General features: G+C 47.1%; 1 protein-coding gene across 3 annotated transcripts in view; it reads right to left on the reverse strand.

The window, feature by feature from the left end:
• The window catches only part of KCTD10 (potassium channel tetramerization domain containing 10), a 28,784-nt gene that overhangs the window by 5,921 nt on the left and 780 nt on the right, over positions 1-22,083 (reverse strand). The window contains exons 1-6 of one of the 3 annotated variants that reach the window (XM_063694297.1): positions 20,839-20,951; positions 14,987-15,200; positions 6,103-6,272; positions 3,465-3,554; positions 3,104-3,156; positions 1,595-1,790 (exon numbers count right to left, since the gene is read on the reverse strand). In XM_063694297.1, the coding sequence (XP_063550367.1) occupies positions 1,595-1,790; positions 3,104-3,156; positions 3,465-3,554; positions 6,103-6,272; positions 14,987-15,194 (717 nt within the window). In that variant the 5' untranslated portion in view covers positions 15,195-15,200; positions 20,839-20,951. Of the gene's footprint in view, positions 1-1,594; positions 1,791-3,103; positions 3,157-3,464; positions 3,555-6,102; positions 6,273-14,986; positions 15,201-20,838; positions 20,952-22,083 lie in introns of those variants that run through there. The other 2 variants (XM_004053868.5, XM_019038745.4) reach the window with 2 other exon arrangements.

The raw sequence follows: 22,083 nt of genomic DNA on the forward strand, positions 1-22,083 counted from the left end.
TCGAGACCAGCCTGGGCAACATAGTGAAACCCAGTCCCTACAAAAATAAATAAAATGAGCCAGGTGTGGTAGCATGCACCTGTGGACCCAGCTACTCAGGAGGCTGAGGCAGGAGGATCACTTGAGCCCAGGAGTTCAAGGCTGCATTGAGCTATGATTGTGTCACTGTACTCAAGCCTGGGTGACAGAGCAACACTCTCTCTCAAAACAAAGAGAAAAGAAAGAGGCCCTTGGCTTTCCATCCTGGCTCTGCCACTAATTAGCTTTACAAACACAAGAACATGCCACTCCTGAACCTGTCTGCTAATCTAGAAACAGTTGGGATCAGACCACGCGGTCTCTAAATCCCCTTGTTCCTTATTAAGCTCTAAAAATTAGAAGTCTTAATCTTTCAAAGCTTAATCAATATGGTGACTCTCCTCTTACTACCCAAGGGCAGAGGCAGCCCAGGTATATTTTTAAAAAATCAAACCATGACAGAATGGGGGTCTAATTACAGGAAGAATTCACAGCCCTGAAAAAAAAAAAACAGTTCACAGGAGAAAAGGGGAATGATGTCTTACCAATGTGGAGAGAGAGGCAGATGATTCTCGTTCACCCCCTGCCCCCGGGATCTTTCAAAGCAAAAAGAACCTCAGTGTTTAGCACTTCTTGGCTACCTTAAGAACAATATCTATTCTTTTAGGATAGATTTTGAATGCTTAGGAATAAAATATGTTGTCAAATTCATCCTGTGAGTGCTGGGGAGGAGGAGTAGATACAGACTGAGTGAGAGTGCCCGAGCTGATGGCCCTTGACGTGGCGTGATGGCACAGGGGAAATCACCGCACTATAATTCTGTGTATGGCTTCAATTTTCAGTAATAAGTTAAAAAAAAAAGAGACTCTGGTTTCTACTTTGTGATGTGATGATTTCTTCTCATTTGCTTTTTGTTCGAGGTCAGCTACAGAATCATGCAGAACTGTGTGCCCCAAAAGCTGCAGGGACAATAGTAACCTGGGTAAGTGACCTACAGGCTCAGGCTCTTAAGACTCCTGTGCAAGGGTGACAAGAGGCATGACCGTCGGCCCACAGCAGACCTGCTGCATGTCACTGGATAGCCAGATTTCCCTTAGACACGTTAAAGAAATGACAGAGTGTATAGTGTGAATTAAAAGTTTAAAAAGACAGAAAACCCAATTGCAGAGCCCCAAAAGGGCAGGCAAATTCAATTAAGGGGGGGCCAGATCTCTAGCAGCACTGTGCAGAGCAATCCAGCTTTGTGGAACGGCACGGTGGGAGAAGTCAAAGGATAGGTCAAGCCTACTGGTTTGGAGAGGATGATATAAAAACACATCCCCAGAGTCCAGCCCAGTCAGGGAGTCAAGTGTGCTTGGAAGGAAGCCAGCAAGGTAGGGAGCTAAAGGAATGCCAGATGAACCCTACATTTGGCTCCTTGCAGGGCCTAAAAGATAAATATTTTAAGGATGAGCAATCACAAGGCAAGCAAAGCATTTTAAAAGCATTTCCCTCTGTATTGGGCTCAAGTGAAAGGAAGTTCTATAGGTGTGTGTTTCAGAACAGCCACTCCAAACTGTCCTCTCAAGGCTCTTACCTTGGTCTGTTTCTTCTCAGTGGCATAGACGATGGAGGTACAACAGACTTCAGCAATCTTCCGGCCCTGACCATAAAAGGACCAGCAGCAGATTTCATCCCCAATGACATCCTTTATGAACAGGACCCTTCCGTTAAAGCGCAGAGACAGCTTATCAAACAGTTCAATGTTTTTCAACATATTGTCGTCAGAATTGCTGCAAAAGAGCATTTGATACAGTGACCACAAGCTGGTAAAAACTGCCATCATTTGCTGGGCCCTTCTACACGCAGGGCCCTACTGAGCCCACTTTCTCCACTACCTCATTTCAACCTCACAATAATCCCATGACAAAGGCACTCCAATCTCCATCACTCAAGAAGGAAAGTGAGGATCAGAGAAATTAGGTAATTGCTCAAGGCTGAACCTAATAAATGGCAGACACGCCCCCCAAAAGACAGCCCTGGCCCCTAAGCCTGAGTGCTCCTAACCATCGTGCTTGAGTGACAGCCTCTGGGCACAGGCACCAGGTGGAGGAGAGCGCCTCACCGAGCCCCAAGAGGAGCAGAATGGCACTGCCCAAGGGAGACTCTATATCCTAGGTCTTTTTAAAGATCTTGAGTAACCTCATTAAATCTTCCCTGCATCCCTCAAGTTCCTGAGTTAGAGCCACATGTTTTCAACGGCCAAATGGCATTCTAGAAACCTGCATATATTGCTGGTGGGAATGTAAAATGGTGCAGCCACTTTAGAAAACAGTTTGGCAGGTCCTCGAATGATTAAACATAGAATTACCACATGACCCAGCAATTCTGTTCCTAGAGAAATGAAAACATAAGTCCACATAGAGACTTTGCATGAATGTTCATAACAGCATTACACACAATAGCCAAAAAGTGCAAACAACCCAAATGTCCATCAACTGATGAATGGGTAAAGAAAATGTGGTCTACACTGTGGAATATTATTCTGCCATAAAAAGGAATGAAGTATTGATTCATGCTACAACATGGATAAACCTTGAAAACCTCTTAGGTAATCTCACTATGCTGAGTGAAGGAATCTGGTCACAAAAGGCCATATATTATGCAATTCCATTCACATAAAAATGTCCAGAATAGGCAAATTCATCAAGACAGAAAACAGATTAGTGGTTACCTAGGGCTGTGGGGTTGGGGAAGCAATGGTTGAGGGAAAATGGGGAGTGACTGCTAACGAATAGAGGGTTTCTTTTCAGGCAGTGAAAAAGTTCTAAAATTAGATAGTGGTTATGGCCTCACAACCTGTGAATATATAAAAACCACATATTGTGAATATAATAACTGTACACTCTAGAAAGATGACTTTTATGATATGTGTGAATTATAGCTCAGAGTTATACCCCTGTATCCATCTGTCTACTTATCTATCCAGGCAGAGAGGTACAGAGGGGTCATCCTCATCTGAAGGTACGAAGAAGAGCTGGGCCTGGCTGGTGTGAGTGGAGGTTTTCCTAGTAAATGGAGCTGTCTTTCCTGGCAGAAGCCTTACCTGGTATATGAGTATTTGTTGTTACTTCTGTTGTAGAGCAACTTCACGGCTGGCTGTGGGTTGTTTTAAAAGAAGAAGAAGAGAGTTACTTGGCAGGCAGATGCAATGAACTACTGGCTTCCCATAGGGCTGGTCCCTGCCCTGCATCAGAAGAGGCAGACAAGCATAGCTTGCTGGCTGGAGAGGGGGACCACATGACCCAATAGCAGGGGCACAAAAGATGACCTGTAGCTTCCCACTGTGAACCCATTCTCAGGCCTCACTCAGGCAATTATACATGTTTTTATTTCAAAAGTTATTCAGAAGAACCTCCATCATTTCTGGTAGCAAAAGAAATTCCACAAGGGTGCCTCCAACATACCTTATTTGAAGTCGCTATAAGTTTTTGTTCTTCCTTGGATGAGGTGATCACAGGGACCTTGCAGAAAGGCTCATAAGTATCTTTGTTCTGCTGGAACAAAACATGCTTTCAGTCTAGGAGGCCTGCCTAGCACTGCATTTTTAAAGTTGACCGGCTGGACAGTCTCTGGCGAGGGGAGATGGGGCAGTCATGGCTGGGAAGAGAGGAGGATTCTCACCACCAATGAACTAGATGGGGGAAGACAGGGAGTTGAATTTCCCAGTAAGTCTGCTCTTTGGCTATGACCATGATAGGCCAGGATGCTGAGTAAGTACTAACAATGATGACACATTTTCCACAGCCCAGGAAGCCACTCAAAAATAAACCCTCGACGTGGCAGCAGAAACGTGTTTTAATCAAAAGCTCCTAAAACCCCACTACCATGACTGCGGAGGAGTTTAAAAAAAAAGCATAAACCCATAAGGGGAAAAAGAATGGGAGAAGTGAGGTCAGCAGACCAGAAAAAAAAAAGTCAAAAATTTGAGGGTAGAAAGGTCACAGGTGAGCGTTAACCAAGGAGAGGGGGAAAGCTGAAACCAGTGGGCGGAAGCACTGGGAAGATCCCCAAATCCATCTCCGTCCCCATGCAGGCAGAAGAAAGGGCCATCTTCCTGCAGTGGTTTGCACGGTAGAGGACAGGGCTGAGCTGCGATTCTGAAAACGGGGGGAGAAGTGAACATCACACTAAGTGATGAGCAACCCCAGCTCCTTCCCCTTCCAGATCCCCAAAGGCAGCCGGCCAGGCCTAGACCCGTCAGGCAGGAGGAGAGTAGAGGATTCCTCTTCAGGAACACCACCTGCTTCCCCCAAAATGGCTTACAGATTCTGACAGTTGGGGGTCCCGCTGAAAAAGTCTGCCTTATCACCCACAATGCAGCCCAGTGGACAACAAGGACCTTCCATGCACAAACAGCTTTCAGAGTCTCATTCCTTCAACAGGCAGCCAAGCATCATCAGATTACATGTGAAAAGCCTCTTTAAAATGAGAACAAAACCAAAACAAAGACAGGAAAAGAGGAGGAGTCAGATAATGAAGGGAGAAGAAAGAAAACAAACAGAATCATCAGACAGTTGAGAGTAGATACGGCCTCCTAGGAAACAAGATGAGCACGCTGTGGAAAGCAGGGCATTCGGAGAGCAAGAAAAGGCTCCTGGAAGTTAGAAAGACGAAGCAGAAATGAAAATTTTGATAGAAGGGTTGAAAAGGTGAAAAATAAAACTTCTGAGAAAGTAGAACAAAAGGATAAAGCCAGAGACACTAAGAGGAAAGAATTAGGAGGTCAGTCCTGGAGGTCTAACCTCAGACTAACAGAAACGAGACCCAGCGGCATGTCTCCAAGACAAAGATGAAACAGAACCTCTGATGTGTCTCAACACACCACTATGAGACCGCTGAGAACGTGGGGCTGAAGGAGGAACATATATTTAGAAAACCAAGTGAACAAAACAATGAGGCAATCCCTAACTCTGGCAAACTTATAGAAGAAAGAAAATAATCACTGTACACTCTGTGGCTTAACTGTCAGCCATATTTACACGTCATGACATAAACTCTGAATTTAACCAAAACTGTGATGAACTGTACTGGGAGAATGGGAGAAGGAAAAGTATGCCTAAGCTTGGTGGGGGTAGAGGTAGGGGCAGTGCGTGAGCTAAATTCTAGTTTCTATAGTCATGCCAGTAGATAATGTCAAAAACTGGGAATTCAATAAAGAGCAGCACAAGCGAATTATGTGGAAACATAAATGTGAACAGAAAAAACTGCTGAAAGAATTCACAGAGGTTACTGCAGGGGTGAAGGAGAGTAGCAGGGGTATGGTGGTGTTTTTGATGTTAACCTTGCAGCACTATTTGACTTCTTGAAGGATGCATGTGCATCACTTTTAACAATGCAGTAATAATAAAAAAGTAAATGCTGCAACATTCAGTTAGATCTGCAGTGAGTTCAGACTCTCAGAGTAGAGGTGGTGTGCAGCATTATGGGTACTGGTCCGGTGCGGGGCCAGACACAGACATGTGGTGTGGGGGAGGCCCAAACAAGGGGCTCATGCACAGACCAGATTCCTACGACAACCCAAAGGGATGCTTCTGATGCTCTGCCACGTTGCAACTTTGTTTGAAATAAAGGAGTGTTGGCCATGTCTAGAAGCATTTTGGTTTTGTGGGATTTTACTGTCACCAGACCTGACCCCAATGGTCCTGCTCTGTCTAGCTAAGGAGTGAGGGGTGTCTGTCTGTAGAGATTATGCTGAGCTCCCAACAATGACTTGTGGGACTAGAGTAAGCCCTAAGATTGGTCCCGAACACCGACCAAGTTTCACACCGCGGAGTTTGCTGCTGAAGGGTTGAGATGTACACATGAGAAGATCCAACAGCATGGGGCTGCAAGGAGTGACACAGTAGTTAGGTGGCCTGCTGTTCCAGGGAGGCCTCTCAGGGGTCACTCTAACCGAAGGAATCGGGCTCCAGGGCAAACTCATTAACTCTCACAACATCTCAGTCAGACAGAAACTGCCCCCATTTTGCAGAGAGGGAAAATGAGGAAGGCAGGTAGGCTTGGTGCCTCTCCACCCATATGGGAAGAAAGGGTAATGCCTACTTGTAGGGCCGCCTGGCACTCTTCCACCAGGCCTTGGACTAGGTAGTACTTGGCTTCTGCTAGCAGCTCCTCGATCTCCCGGCGGCTCTCGGGTAAAGGCACTGCCCCGTCTCGAAGGTAGTTGAGTATCGTACCAAAGTGCTTCCCACAGCGGTCAATGAGGATCCAGCCTGCAGAGGGAGGAGGCAGGGGCTTGTTACACGGGCCCTCCTCTTGTGGGAGGCCCTGAGCAGAGCTGGGGTGTCTCTCGGCTCCCTCTACCTCCCAGCGGAGAGCGGGACTGCCTGGAGAGTGGCAGCCTCACCTGCCTACCTGCCCACTAAGGGCTGAGGAAGCCCCCACAGCCTCCAGGCCCTGCTGGCTGGACACAACCATAACCCCAGGTGACCCTGGTCTGAGGCTCTGTTAGACATCCCGACTCTTGAGGCCCAAAAGTACACTTCTGAAGTACCCTCAAATATCCCTTACACAAGGACATCCAACAGGGGCCTCGTGTACCACACCTGGGTAAAACAGGCCCAAATGGCCACATACCAAGGATAGAAGAAAGACTTCTGGGCAAAAAATATCTACTTCCTCTTTCTACAAAGCTTCCTTCAAACTGTCACATTAACAGAGCCATTTCTAAGAACGCACAAGTCTCACCCTCACAGACTGTGACCTCCGACTCCCAAGGCTGAGCCCTAGACACTGACCAGCACCAACACAGGAAGTCCTATCCCACAACTTCCTGCAGCAAGCACTTAGTGGCTAGTGAATGACCAAGACAGACCCCACCCTCAGGCAGCTCGGTAAACACGGGGAGACAGAATCAGCTTTTATTGGATATGGAAAAAGGTCCCAAAGCTGACCAAATCCAGGCACTGTGAAACATTCTTGGGGGTGGGGGCCAGGAAGACTCCCTACTCTGCTGCTCAATGTCCTTTCTAATCTTGTCACTGAGCTGACATTCCTCCACCAGAGATCCTGAGGGTTTTCAGAACTCCTCTACTGAAATGCAGTGTCTCTGGGAGTGGTATTTGTAGAAGACAGGACTAGAGCCTAGGAGGAGGAGGTACCAAAAACGAAGGCAGGAATGGAGCAAAGTCCAAGTATCTCCCAACAGCAAATGTGAAGCTCTAAAAAGAAGCCAGACAGATGAGAGGGTGAAGTCGAGGCCTTCTGACAAGCAGGGTGACCTCAGGCAAGGGGCGTCCCCACGGCTCCTGCCACGCATTACAGGTGGAAAATGCCAGTGCGCAGGGCCGTGAGAAGGCTTCAGTAGGAATTGGTCACTTTATGCTACCACCTTCCTCCCCACTTTGGGAGAAGGGCCAACATTTCCACTCCTAACAACGCTGTGCCCTGTTCCACTCCTAACAACGCTGTGCCCTGTTCCACGTCCTCCTCAGACTGGGCCCTACTGATCCTGGGCCTTGGATCAGTGGCAGAGGCCAGCAAAAGTTGAGAGCAGCAAACACATTTTTTTCACAATCCAGAGTCTTAAGTCTGCCCGCTTTCCCCCTACCCCTTACCTGGCAGGTCCAGTCCCTGCCAAGTGCCCTCTCATGGTTTTAGGGCATAGTTTGGTATTCTTTGCATCAATTGCCAGGAAAGTTTGATAACAGGGCCATTTCCAGGTTCCCCTGATGAAACAGCTCAGCCTAAAGTTCCTGGGCCTTTTGTTAAAGGAACGGTCTCCACCCTCCAGCGGCTTGCACTTCCTACTTCCACACTGTTCCGATTTCCTGAGTAGGTGGGAAGAATACCCCAAGTGGGGGAAAATGCAATACAAATGTATAGCCCTGAGTCAACTCCTGGTTTCAGGGAAGAAAGAGGCCTTCCCAGGCATGGTAAATCACATCACCCTGACAGTGACCTGCAAATGTGATCCCACCCCACTTCTTTCTACATCTGAGACAACAAAATATGGAATTAATATCTTATGCAACCCAGATGCCTCCGGGGCCAGTAAGCACAATAAATGAGTGCAGCTGGGCGGGGCTGAGGCTGGGGCTGACAGGACAGCATCTGCCCTGCCCCCAAGAGAGGCAGGCTCTTCCCACTCCAGCCAAGAGTGGCCAGGCAGGAATGTGGGCCCAAGAGCTGTGAGCTCTGATGTTCCATGCAATGCCAGAAACCCAGATTTTTCTGTGAATTCCCTGATTTTTAAAGGACGGTAAACTAATTAAAACAAAACTGTCATCAACCCACCACAAGGCAAACAAAACACATCTGCAGTTGAACTGGGCCTGCAGGCTACCAGCTTGAGGCCTCTGTGCTACCCTACACCAAGTAATTTTTTCTCAGAAGGCTGACAAGGCAGGGAAAGACCGTATTATCTTTCTACCAGTTCTTTTTTGAGGGGAGCTCATTCCCTTGCATTTTCCACAGATAAAACAGAGGCTCAGAGAGGTGCAGTGCCATTCCCAAGCAGAGGCATCAGGACTAGATCACAAAGAAAAAGTAAGGCACTCATAGGAAAACTCCTTTCACCAGAATTGAAAAGATAAATAGAATTCAACTCAGCTGCGCAGGGAAGGAACCTTCCACGTTCTGCCTTTGATGTCTGCAGAACTCAGCTGCTTGGGAAGACCCAGGGCCCTGAAATCAATTATCCAAATGACAGCCCAGAGTTCCCATAAATGAACAGGCAGACCGTGACACTGGGCTCCGGCTCAAGAATGCCGTCAGGAAATGCTTGTGGTGAAAGAATCATACTTTGGACAAATAAGGGCAAGGGAGCCAGGCACACTCTCCAGGAGGTTTCAATCAGTGTTTTGACTTTAAGATACTGTGGTTGCTTTCAAAGCAGGAAGTGATCCCTTTGAAAGTCAGCTCAAATGCCTAGCACGTAGAAAGACAAATGGAAGTCAAGCAGCTCCTCGCATGTGGGGGGGTCTCTCTCCTGCTGCCACGGGGCACGAGAGCTATTTAGGAAGGCTGTCCAAAGTCAGGGCAGCCTGGGATCCCAGACCCATTAGGCAAGGCTGGAGAGCAGAATTGACCGGGACCACACTGGGCAGCACTGGACTTGGGCTCCAGGACGTCCTCAGCACAGCACAGCAGTTAAGTGTTGGAAACCCAGCTCTGATACCTTCTTGCTGGATGACATTGGTGCTTCAATTAACCTCTGTCTAGCAGTTTTCTCTTCTATAAACGATCTCACAGGGTTGACATAAAAATATGATGAAAGAATGTACAGAAGGCACACAGCACAATGCTGGGTCTACCGACAGCACTCAAAAGCAGCTATGGGTCTTTAACAATCTCATCTTTCATCATTATTGCTGGAAGCAGAGCAGCAGCATCCAGAGGCAGCAAGTTCCAGCCCCCAGGACGGAGCTGGTGTTGCTTTCAGGGACCCAAGGGAGGAGAAGGCTGCTCTGGGGGTCAGGAGGATTGGGCCACTAGGCTCCCCTCCTCCCCGCCCCGTGAGCATACCATGTGCTTCCTCTCTCCCTGGATGTCTGACCTCTCCTTTCCCCTCTCCCACCACCTCCAGGGAACCTTCACTGACCTCTCTTTGCCATCCTAAGGTATTTATATTTTTGTGGTTCCCAAACACCCCTGATCATAAATGCCACCCAAGGTACCTGTGAAAAATTCAGATTCTAGGAACCTGCCTCATTCCTGATCAGAATCCCTAGGGCAGGGTCTCCAACCTGAGTACTTTGACATTTTGAACCAGATAATTCTTAGTTGTAAGAGGCTGCCCCGTACATTGTAGGGTATTTAGTTGCATTCCTGGCCTCTACTCACTTGACGCCAGGAGCACCATCATCCCCAAGAAACAACAAAAATGTCTCTGGACATTGCTAAATATCCCCAAAAATCACCCATTGGTTTGGGCATCACTGAGGTAGATCAAGGACCTAAGTGTAAAAAAGCGATTTAAACTCTGAGGTTTCCAAAAACCCCATTAAAAAAGCTCAGACAAGTCAGACTGGGAGAAGATATTTGCAGCACTGGACCCCAAAGAAATAGGATCCAGTATATGAACTTTTGCAAAGTAATAAGAAAAGAAAAAGGCAAATGTGTAAGTAAGATGCAATCAAGCAGTTAAAAGATTAAACTCAAAAGACCAATACACATAAAAACATGCTCAACGTTCCAGACATTAGGAAACACTGAATAAAACAAGGTACCATATCATACTCACCAGATTTGCAATAATTAAAAGGTTGGACAGTGCCAAGGGTTGGCAAAAATCCAGACTTCTGCAGGGAGTAGAAGTCGCCATAACCACTCCAGAAGGGACTCCTGCAATATCTAAGGAAGTAGAAGATGCTGTCCCAATTCCCCTCCTGGGAATAAACTCTAGGGCTGAGCTCCCAACAGTGGGTAAGATCTTAAAGCCATAGCCCTTGAGATGGCTGGGTGGGGTCTAGGGAGTCCAGAGCCCCCTCATTTGCCAAAGTGAAAATATGATTGTCTACGTGCCCCATGATGTGGCAAAGGCTGGGCAGCATCACACAGAGAAACTCCCACGCACGGGGAAAGTGTTCAAGGATGTTCACATTCCTAACAGTGAACACCGCAAACCCTCTACGTGATCATCAACAGAATATGGCTCCAGCAGCGGCTGTATGCTTCTAGAATGGACACTCTACCACCGGAAAATGCCTGAACGAGAGCTATTTAGTTGTGGATTGATCTCACAAGCATAACGCTACGTAAGCAAAAGCAAAACATACAAACTGTACAGCACCATTTACATCACGTTTAAAAACACACCAACAGCGCCTTGTTTAGGGACATGCACAGCTATAGTAAGAGTAATACCTGGAAAGATGGACACTTGTGGTTCTCAATGTTGGTTGCACACTAGAATCACCCAGAGAGCTCTTCAAAGTCCTACTGCCCGGGCCACACCCTGGCTGGGACCCAGGCACCAGTACTGACCTCCTCAGGTGACTCCCTCTGTAGCCAAGCTTGAGATCCACCTGGTGACCCCAAATGCTTACCTTTGGAAGGGAGAGGGACAAACAGAGAAGGCACAAAGGGGCCCCACAGGTACAGGTCATACTTTATGCCTGGGCTGAGCCTGGTGGCACAGGTGAGTTTGTTGTATTATTCACAATTTAAAAGCTCTCAGGTACTTCAGAATTTTACCAAAGAGCATCGTCATGGAAGGCAGAAGGGCTGGAGATCTCAGGGAAACCCCCAGGAACTGCAGTTTTCCCGTGGATCAGACTGGACTTCCCAGTTTTCTAGGGGAATGTGCGATCACAAAATGAATGACTCTTCAATCTAGTGTACGCACTAATTCCAAAATACATTAGCAAGACATCAGAAAACATACAACAGGGGGAAGTATTGTATGAAGCAACAGGGATGAAACAGACCACTACAGGCAAATGCTGAACAGAATGCATTGTGAAAGGTGCTACCTACATCCATGGACCAATGGCGATGCTGACAAGGAGTCAGGTGAAAATTCTAGCATTGTGGGAACTGAACCTTTCCGGGAATTGTCTGGAAAGGGCATGCTCACTGCCGCAGTGTCCTTGTCTTCTCAGAAAAGCCATCCCATGGGGGTAGTGTGGAACTGCAGCACACTCATCCCTGAAGGCCAAGGCAGGCAGCCTCTCCCGACATGCTGCTAAGACCTGCTTCTCTGTAGCCCCTCAGCAACACTCATCCCCCCAACATTTACACTCAGAACAAAAGCCATAATTGACAGTTCCCATTTACTGAGTTCTCCCAACATCTCAGGCCCTGTGGCAAGCGCTTTCTCATGTCCTCACTCAATCCCCAACTCTGCAAAACATTATCATTCATAACTGGGGAAGGAGGAAAGAGGTTCAGAGAAAAAGCCACTTGTCCAATGTCACATGACCAGTAAATGGCAAATAGGCCAAAATTAGCACAATATGTAGACAGAGCTCCATAAATGTCGGCTGTGACTGTGACATGCAGCAGAGCCAGGTCTTGAACCCAGGCCTGGCTAACATCAACATCCAAGTTCTTCTTGGTTTAGGAGTTACTTGCACACAGTACAAAACTCAAACAGGTAGAAGGGCCCAGAGCAAAAAGGAGACTATTCCCCCCATGCTGGATGCCAGGTCCCCTCTCCTGAAGCAATCACTTTCTTGGGCAACATGACACATCCCCTGTTCAGGACCTTCAAAGCCCCTGTCCTTTAACCAGCAAGCTGTACTGCTGGATTCACTGCCTGGCTGAGCTGCACTTGGCATTTCTGCCTATTTGTAACAAACTTCATTGCAGCTGACAGGCTTCCAGCCTGTAGGCCAGGGTAGAGCTGCAAGATGCAGGGAGTCTATCCCAATTTGTAGACCCAAGGGTGCATTTGAGGCAACATGCAGGCCATGGGTCAGGCTATGCAGTGCTCTCTCCAAGGACCAACAGGATCGCTCTGCCAGACACAGACAACAGCTGGAAGGCCAGATACCCAGCCTACCAGCCCAGGCCTTCACGAGGGCCCCCACCAGAGGGCTTTAGCACAAAGACAGCAGTTAAACCATAAGGATGCCACACTCAAATGATCTGGCCTTGGACCAGGCCCACAACTAGCCATGGACAGCAGGCAGTAAGAGGCAGCAAGTTCTGGGTTCAGCAGCTTCACCTTTTCTAGTCCCATCAGCTTTTGAAAAAGCATTTCACCTCTGAAATGGGGACTCCTCACTTGGAATGGCAACAACAGTATCCACCCCTCGAAGGGTTATGGTGAGGATTAAATGAAACAATACCCATTGGCTGTGCGTGGTGGCTCATGCCTGTAATCCCAGCACTTTGGGAGGCTGAGGTGAGAGGATGGCTTGAGCCCAGGAGTTCGAGGCCAGCCTGGGCAACATAGTGAGGCCCCATCTCCAGAAAAAAATTCTAAAAAATTAGCTGTGTTTGGTGGTGCATGCCTGTATTCCCAGCTACACAGAAGGCTGAGGTGGGAGGATTGCTTGAGCCCAGGAGATGGAGGCTGCAGTGAGCTATGATGGCACTAGTGCACTTCAGCCTGGGTGACAGAGAAAGACCCTGTCTCAAAAAAAAGAGAAAAGAATGCCCCATAAAATGCCATACCATGAGCTTTTCATAATGATATGAAGCAGGGGCTGAGCTCCGGTGACATGAAACAAATCACAGTTTGCAGTGTCAAAATGACACTGTGTCCCCCGAGAACCTGTGTTTTCCAGGCAGCACCAGGAGAAAAACATCTCATAGCAGGGATTTAAAAGGTGAGCAGTCCTGCCAGTACCACTCGTATGCTCTGTCCAGTCGGGGACAGGGGGACTGAGGAGTCCGTTTCTTTTTTGATATGGCATCAGGCCACCAAGGCGAGGCCTTTCGAGGAGAAGAGCCTCAGCTTTCGAGGCAACTCAGCAGCCTTTCCTGAGCCCCTCCAGAGACTGGGTAGGGTATGAGAAAAACCACAACAATCCTGGTTCTCAGATAATGACTGCTTCCTCCAGCAGCGGGGGTGCTATTGTCTTGATTTCCAGATACTCTCCGGCCATGTGGGGTGTGGCACAGCAAAGAGGATCCTCCCACTCATAAAAAGCTAAGTGTGAGATGGCAGCTTTGGGGCTCCAACCTCAGTTCGCTGCTGCCTAAACAGAAACCGGAGTTCACAGGAAGCAGAACCTCCAGCCCCACACCCTGGCCTTCCCCAGGACACAGAGAGAAATGTCCTCACCAGTGGGTAGCCCAAGCCTCAGCCCTCTTAGGATCAGAGAATTAACTGTGGGACACCAGGCTTAGGTCCCCCAATCCCACCCGCTTATGTGAAAACTCACCCACCCTCCCAAGTCAATGTCCCTGGAAAGGTAGGGCAGCAGCACAGACCAGTCTCAGAAACAGGAAGGCGGGATCAAGGTCAAGCCAGGCTGTGCCCTGGCCTGGTCTTAAGCAATCTCAGGCCAAGGAATGAAGGATGGTGCTATTTTTAAACCTCATGTGACCTGCACGTAAACCCAGCCAGGTAAGGATGGAGCCCCATTGTCAGGGGCTCTTTGATCATTCCAGGTGAGTAGGAAGTAGTTATGACAATGCCCCTCTCAACAATTCTTTGCCTTTTTCTTTTCTTTTTTTTTTTTTTTTGAGACGGAGTCTCGCTCTGTCGCCCAGGCTGGAGTGCAGTGGCGCGATCTCAGCTCACTGCAAGCTCCGCCTCCCGAGTTCACGTCATTCTCCTGCCTCAGCCTCCCGAGTAGCTGGGACTACAGGCACCCACCACCACGCCCGGCTAATTTTTTGTATTTTTAGTAGAGATGGGTTTCACCGTGTTAGCCAGGATGGTCTCGGTCTCCTGACCTCGTGATCCACCCGCCTCAGCTTCCCAAAGTGCTGGCATTACATGCATGAGCCACTGTGCCCAGCCGATTATTTGCCTTTTACTAACATGACTTTCCACAAGAAAAAGAAAAACGTGTGTGTGTGTGTGTGTGTGTGTGTATCTATCTATCTACACACACACATATACACACATGCACTGAATACTGACTATGTGCCGATGGCCCCATGGGGGAGGGTATTGTCATGCCCATTTCACCAGAGGAAAAAAATGAGACTAAAAGCTTCGGCCACTTGGTTAGGATCACCAGATACTAATGGGGAGCTGGGACTCAAACCCAGGTTGGCAAGTCTTTGTCAAGACCCCATCTTGGGAGGACAAGGGTCCAGGGAAGATACCTCTCTCTCTCCCAGGCTTGAGTTTCACTCTGAAGTCACAGAAGCATGGCAGAGATAAGCAAGCTAAGGCCTGGGTGAGGAAGTGACTTTCTCAAAATAACATAGCAAATCAACGACCAAGTCAAGATGGTGGGAGTCCCCAACAAGCTGCCTCCTACACATCTTCAGGTCTCGACTTAAATGTCACTTCTTCAGGGAAGCCCTCCTTGACCACATAACGCATGGCCAGAGGCAGGCACGTGGCGGGTGAGCTTACCTTCACTGTCGGTGAGCACTTCCATGCGCCCGCTGAACATGGCCTTCAGCATGGTGTCCTGCTTGGTCAGCGTCTGCATGGTGGTATAGTAGAGGGCTCCACCCACATTCAGCTTCACGTATTTGGAGCTGGGGCTCGTGCCCTTGAAGGAAGTGGTGCGGGTAGCAGCCGCTGGCACCGCTGAGCTCACCACACTTTCTCCTGACATCTCTTCCTGCCAGTGGAGAGGATACAGGGTCATGACATCAGGCCTGGTTGACTGCTTTCAGCCTGTGGATTCAATCTGGCCTCCAGATGTGTTTTGCTTGGGCCACACATACACAGCATTTAGAAGTTTGCTTCCAATGTGGACAACTAACGAGAGCTCACAGAAAAATCTAGACTTCTGGCTTCTCTTAAAATCAGAGGCCAACTGGGCTAGCAGGGGAACAACTGGTCGGAGCTGGGGTATTGGATGACCCCTAGAGAGGGCCATGCATCCCCTAGTTTGTCCCAAAACCCACCCAAATAGCCTCATATACTGACCTTGCCTGTCGACCCTGCAGGCACAAGTGTGCCACTAACTCTTGTGTTATAAGCACTTCCTTTCTGCCTAGCACCTGTATACATGAATACCCTGGCTGCACCCTAAAACAGCCTAAAGCACTGCCCAGGTCTCTTTACATTTCCTTATTGCCATGTACCACTCAATAGCTAGCTAAGTGTCATTTTTCAGCTGCATCACAGATGAAATAAGCTTTATGAAGTTGAATGGGATTCCAGCTCGCACTCCTATCACTTCCTGTAGGGAGAAGGTGTTTCTGAGGACTAAACAACAGACATGGAAACTTTTGGAACCAAGTTATTGCAAAATTAGACCTCCTAGACTAGTGTTGCCCAAAAGAGCAAGATCCCACTACCATCTCCCTGATAGCATGGCTGACTCTCTGTACATCTCAAAGAAATGGATACAGTGGCTGATTTACGCAGGCCTGGAAAGTGAGACTGGTATCCGGCACATGTGTACTCAGAGCAAACATGTCTGAAATGAACAGGTAAAACTGTGGAGGTGGAGATGTGCAAGGGTGGGCAGAATCTTTGCTGAATCTGGGGTAGCCCCCACGGCTGGCCCTACCATTCCCATTGAACATCAACAGTTTTTCACAGCACATCACCCTCAGACAAGGCCACTCTGTGCCCTTGCGACAAGACAAAAACAGGACCATTCAGTCATCATGTCCGGACACAGACAAAAACATAAACATTATCCAAAATACAAAAATGACCAAAGATCCCCTATCCTGGCTAATAGGAGTTACAGCTGCTGCTTTACCAATGAGAGGTTTAGCCTCCTTCCATTCTTCCTGCTTTCAAGTCAGGAATCACTGAGACCCAATCACAGAATTAGCCCTGCTTCCCAGCAGCATCCAACACAGAGCAAAGCCCCACTTCTCTGAACTGTCTCTCAAATCACCCAACACAAGCCCACAGCCCTTCTCTGAGATGTCCCACAGTTCTTCCCCACCCCAATGCAACAAGGAAATAAACCCAACTTTGCTTGACTACAGGTATGCTCCTCGTGGTTTTTGGCTGCAGGGCACTGACAGCACATAACTTGTTTGAACTATTCCCTGAAACTGAAAAAGAATTGTCTAGCTTTTCCAGATTTTCTATAATGAATGGGTACTACAACTATAACTGGTAAAACACAAGCGTTATTTTTGTAAATGGGACTGGGAGTAAAGGGTGGCAGCTTGCAACAGCAGAAGCAACGCGACAGTCATGGACAATATTCAATTCAAGGTTATCCAACTCTTCTGGCCAACTCTCCCCAACTCCATGGCACCCAACAGTGGCCTGGATATCACCTGCCATGTCAGGGCCCTGCAGAGTGAAACAGAGAAAGAACGGCCTCCTGGAAAGAAATGTTTTCTCAAGAAACAGTTCCTTTTTCATCAAGAAAAGTCACAAGAAAATATGTTTTCAAAAGCTCAGGCTTAGCTCACCTGGGGTCTTTGCTGCCCGATGCCAAACACAAAAGAGGTCCAGAGGAAGCAGTTACCCCTCCTTTCTAGCTGTCCTCTGAAATCAGTCCCCAGAGACCTCACACTAACAGTTATGACCAGCCACCTCCCTCAGAAAAATCCTTTGTCCATGGGATGACAGGAGTAGCTTATGGAAATAAAAGTTTCCAAAAACTGTGAAGACCTCGAAGCGGGGGAAAAAAAGGCTTACGGTCATGGGTGAGGGTATGTGTTGAGGAAATTTGCCCCAAAATGCAAATACTTTTTAAGCACCCCTTTCAGATCTAATTTTATATAATAAATGCTTGTTATGGGAAACGATCTAGCATTTTGGAAGGTGCCTATCATGAAACAGACAAAAAAGTACATAAAGTATACTTCATGTAAAGTCAAAGCACAGTAAATATGTGATATGAAGGATTTTTTCTAATGGCATACTTGTATAGGACACTTACCATGAATGGAGTGTGTAGGCCTGGAAATTGCTCTGGGTGAGCGAGTGGTGAGTAAATGTGAAGGTCTAGGACATTACTGTACACTACTGTAGCTTTATCAACACTGCACAGGGAGGCCACACTACATTTATTTAAAATATTTTTTCTTTCCATAATAAATTAACCTTTGCTTACTGTAACTTTTTACTTTAAAAACTTTTTAATTTTTTTTTAACTTTTGGACCCTTTTGTAATAACATAGCTTAAAACACATATTGCACAGCTGTACAAAAATATTTTCTTTCTTTATATCCTTATTCTATAAGCTTTTTTCCCTCTCTTTTTTTTTTTTTTTTTACTTTTTAAACTTTTTTATCCAAAACTACAAAATACACACACATTAGCCTAGCCTACACAGGGTCAGGATTATCAGTATCACTGTCCTCCACATCCTGTCCCACTAGAAGGTCTTCAGGGACAGTAACACGCATGGAACTGTCATCTCTCGTAACAATCCCTTCTTCTGGAATACCTCCAGAAGCACCTGCCTGAGGCTGTTTTACAGTTTTCACTTAAAAAAAAAAAAAAGGCAAGTAGGAGTATATTCTAAAATAACCATTAACAGTAAATACATTAACCAGTGATATATCAAGTTCATTACTATTATCGACTACTATATACTGTACATAATTGTGTGTGCTAGACTTATACAACTGGCAGCAAAGTAGTTCTGTTTACACCAGCATCACCATGAACACATAATATGTTGTGCTACCACTGAAATGACAGCTACACTATCACTAGGCTATAGGAATTTTTCAGTTCCATTATAATCTTAAGGGACTGTTATATACGCAGTCTGTCACTAACCAAACTGTCATTATGTGCGCATGACTGTACCTTTTTTGGCTTTCCAATACCTTTTTAAAGATAATTTGCACATAATGAAGTATACTTTAAGTGTACAGTTTGATGTGTTTTGGTCAATACTTGCACCTGTGTAGCCCCCACTCCAATCAAGCTGTCTTGGAACATTTCCATGCCTCCAGAAAGCCCCTAGGTGTCCCTTGACCACTGCATTTCTACCACCACATACCTTTTACGAATCGAAACAATGCTGGAAGACAGCTATAGTTATTTCCATTTTGTGGATTTGGGTGCCACAGCCCCAACAGGGTCAGTCACTCTCAAGCTGGGAGTTGAGTCAGTGACGGGGCCAGTGAAGGACATGGGCAAGTGGTGGCTGGCCCAGAGACCATCACACCTAGTAGATTGAGAGCTATGAAACATAAGCTGAGAAAGGCCAGCCTCACCTCCCTTCTTTAAAAAGTACAAAAAGCCCTGAAAATAGTTGCGAGGTGAAGTGTGGCTAAGGGTTTGGAGTTAGACCTGTGCGTAAGGCCCCAGCCCTACCACTTAGTAGCTGTGTCCAGGGCCAAAAGCCTCACCTCCCTCACAGGGCTCCCTAGCTCTGAGTCAACACTCCAAACACTCAAATTATGATGATTTGAGAATGCTCCCGAAGTCTCAAACTATCTTCTCTTTGGAAACTGTTTCCAGCTCTAATGGCAGACGGCATGACTAAGAGATAAAGGCAGGAGCCATCCTGATCTAGAATGAGACTACAGATTAGGCAACAAAAGCTCTAAACCTTTTCAGAGCTCACCCCCTCCAAAGGTCAGTCAACCTAATAGTAGGCAAGGCCCTTGGGGGAAAAGTTTTGGCAGCATTCGTGTCCTTGAGCCCAAGTTACAGTGAACTTAGGACACGAGGCAGTGGACCAGAAACCCCCACCATAGCAAACCTCTCTAGGGAGGACTCTCCCCACTGTTGCTACTAGAATCCTGCTTTTTTTTTTTTTGAGACGGAGTTTTGCTCTTATTGCCCAGGCTACAGTACAACGGCACGATCTCAGCTCACCGCAACGTCTGCCTCCCAGGTTCAAGCAATTCTCCTGCCTCACCCTCCCGAGTAGCTGGGATTACAGGCATGCACCACCACACCTGGCTAATTTTATATTGTTAGTAGAGATGGGGTTTCACCATGTTGGTCAGGCTGGTCTCAAACTCCTGACCTCAGGTGATCCTTCTGCCTCGGCCTCCCAAAGTGCTCGGATTACAGGTGTGAGCCACCGCGCCTGGCTAATTTTGTATTTTTAGTACAGACCGGAGTTCTCCACATTGGTCAGGCTGGTCTCGAACTCCCGACCTCAAGTGATCCATCTGCCTCGGCCTCCCAAAGTGCTGAGATTACAGGCATGAGCCACCGTGCCTGGCCAGGATCCTGCTTTTTGACTTGTTTCAAAGGTTTGATTTCATTACTAATGAAGCTGGGGAGGTGAAGCAGGAGACAGCAAAATTGGTTACACGAAACAGAGAGGCAATGAATACTTGAGATACTGGCTACGGATCTGATTCAATCAGAAGTTTATTCCAGTTAAATGGTCAGTCTCTCTTCTCTCCATCTCCCCTGAATATAATGTTGCTGATTCTAAACAGTGGCTCTCCAGCTGGTGACAATCGAAATCAGCTGGGAGCTCAAAACTCCTGACACCTAGGTCGTACCATGAAAATTCTGATGTAATTGGTCTGGGATGTGGACTAGGCAACAGAATTTTTAAAACTCCCTCAGGAGATTTTAAAGCCCACCAAGATTACAGCCCACTATTCTAAAAAGCACTGTACCCCTTATTTAAGCTACCATTAACTCCACGGTCTTGGCCCAGTGAATTCCTGATCCGACACATTAAAAACAAACCAAAACACCATAAACCAAAGCCAGCCCCCACTTCACAGCTTCAGAGCCACGGGGAGGAAGCAACTGTATGCATGCATGAAAATACAAAAATCAGCTGAAGGGGGAAAATCATCGACTGAAAAGGAGGCTCAGGCAAGTACAGTAGGAAAAAACGCACCAAATCCCTGACCCCACGTTTTCTATATGCTTCTCTGTAGAAGTCTTGTGTGCCTGTGTGTGTGTTAAGGAAAACTGGATAGTCTTGGCAAACCTGGATTGCAATCCAGTTCCACCATTTCCTTCGTGAAATTCAAGCAATTTAACCCAAGTCTCAGTTTTCTAACTTGTAAAATGGAGTGTTAAAGCCATAATCTTCAAAACCCTCAGAGAATGAATGTTAAAGTATTTGGCACCTAGTCCTTTGTGTAGTTTCCTTTGGGCCTCTCAAACTTTGGGATCAGTGGTCCCCAACCCTGGCTACTAGAATCACCTGGGTGTGCTTAAAAAACATGATGCTAGGCCAGGCACAGTGGCTCACACCCATTATCCCAGCACTTTGGGAGGCTGAGGCGGGAGGATTGCTTGAGCCCAGGAATTCGAGACCAGCCTGAGCAACATAAGACCTAATCTCCACAAAAAATATTAAAAAAAAAAATTAACCAGTCATGGTGGCACACACCTGTAGTCCCAGCTACTCGGGAGACTGCGGTGGGAGGACTGCTTGAGGCAGGGAAGGTGAGGCTTTAGTGAGCCGAGATAAGACCAGTGCACTCTCCAGCCTGGGCGACAGAGCAAGACCCTGTCTCAAAAAAACAAAAACAAACTCACACACACCTGTGCTTGCCTGGGCTACACCCCAGATCAATTAATCAGTATCTCAGAGATGCGGAGGGGTGGCTGATCAGTCACTAGTGTTTAAAAAGCTCTTTGGGGGATTCGGATGTGGGACCAGGGCTTACTGCCACCTAGCTAAGGTATTTAACCAGCTTTATCTAAGAGTTGCCAGGGATGTGAGGCAAAGCATCACCTCAGGGGATTCCTACAGCAAATAAGTTTAAGAAACACTGTATTGAGGCTTGTATAAAACCTTCCCAAACTGAGGGCATTTCTACAACTCAGACAAGTCTGCTGTTACATTTCAACTAAACTAAGTCACATAATTGCAGCATTTTACATCCAAAATTTGCTTATAAGACAGCTACCGCCAATTTCAACTGTTCCATCAAATGACATTCTCTTCCTGTGTTTAATACACAAACTCTTGGTCTATTTCTCTCAATGTTCTAGTGAGAAAGATGTTTATCATCAACCCCACTTTTTTGGGGAGAAAACTAGGAATCACACCTATAAGAGCCCTCTGACTCCCAACTCCTATGCCCCTTTCATTACACAGTCCAAATCAAGAAATCATTAGTCTAATCCCTTGCAGGACTTGTTAAAACCGATAGATGGGCTCCACCCCAAGAATGTCTGATTCAGTAGTCTCTGATAGGGCTTGAAATTTCAGCCATTTTGAATAAGTTACCAGGTGTTGCTGCTGGTGGGACCAGAGTTTGAGAACCACTGGTTTATGCTGCCTTCTTCCCATCCGCTGGTCCTTATTTTGCACAAAATGGAGCGGACTAGTCAACGTCAGCTACAGGATAACTGACTTTTCTTCAGCAGCGTCACTGGGACTGATTTTCCCTTAAGACTGCACTTTCCAGGGACGTGACAAACAAGCAAGCAAGTAGAAAGAAGATCTGGGCCAATCTTTGGTCATCTCTACCCAGGGACAATGAGCTACCCAGGGAACAGACCCTTGAGGATCCCAAGCAGACAAACCCCACAGCTGAGAGACAGATCTTGAAACATCCTCCGTTCTTTAGGCGTGGTCACCTCTGGCCTCAGTGGAAGTTACAGATAGGTACCCAGGCGCCAGCTG

This window comes from Gorilla gorilla, chromosome 10 (genome assembly GCF_029281585.2).
Source record: "Gorilla gorilla gorilla isolate KB3781 chromosome 10, NHGRI_mGorGor1-v2.1_pri, whole genome shotgun sequence".
NCBI classification, from domain to species: domain Eukaryota; kingdom Metazoa; phylum Chordata; class Mammalia; order Primates; family Hominidae; genus Gorilla; species Gorilla gorilla.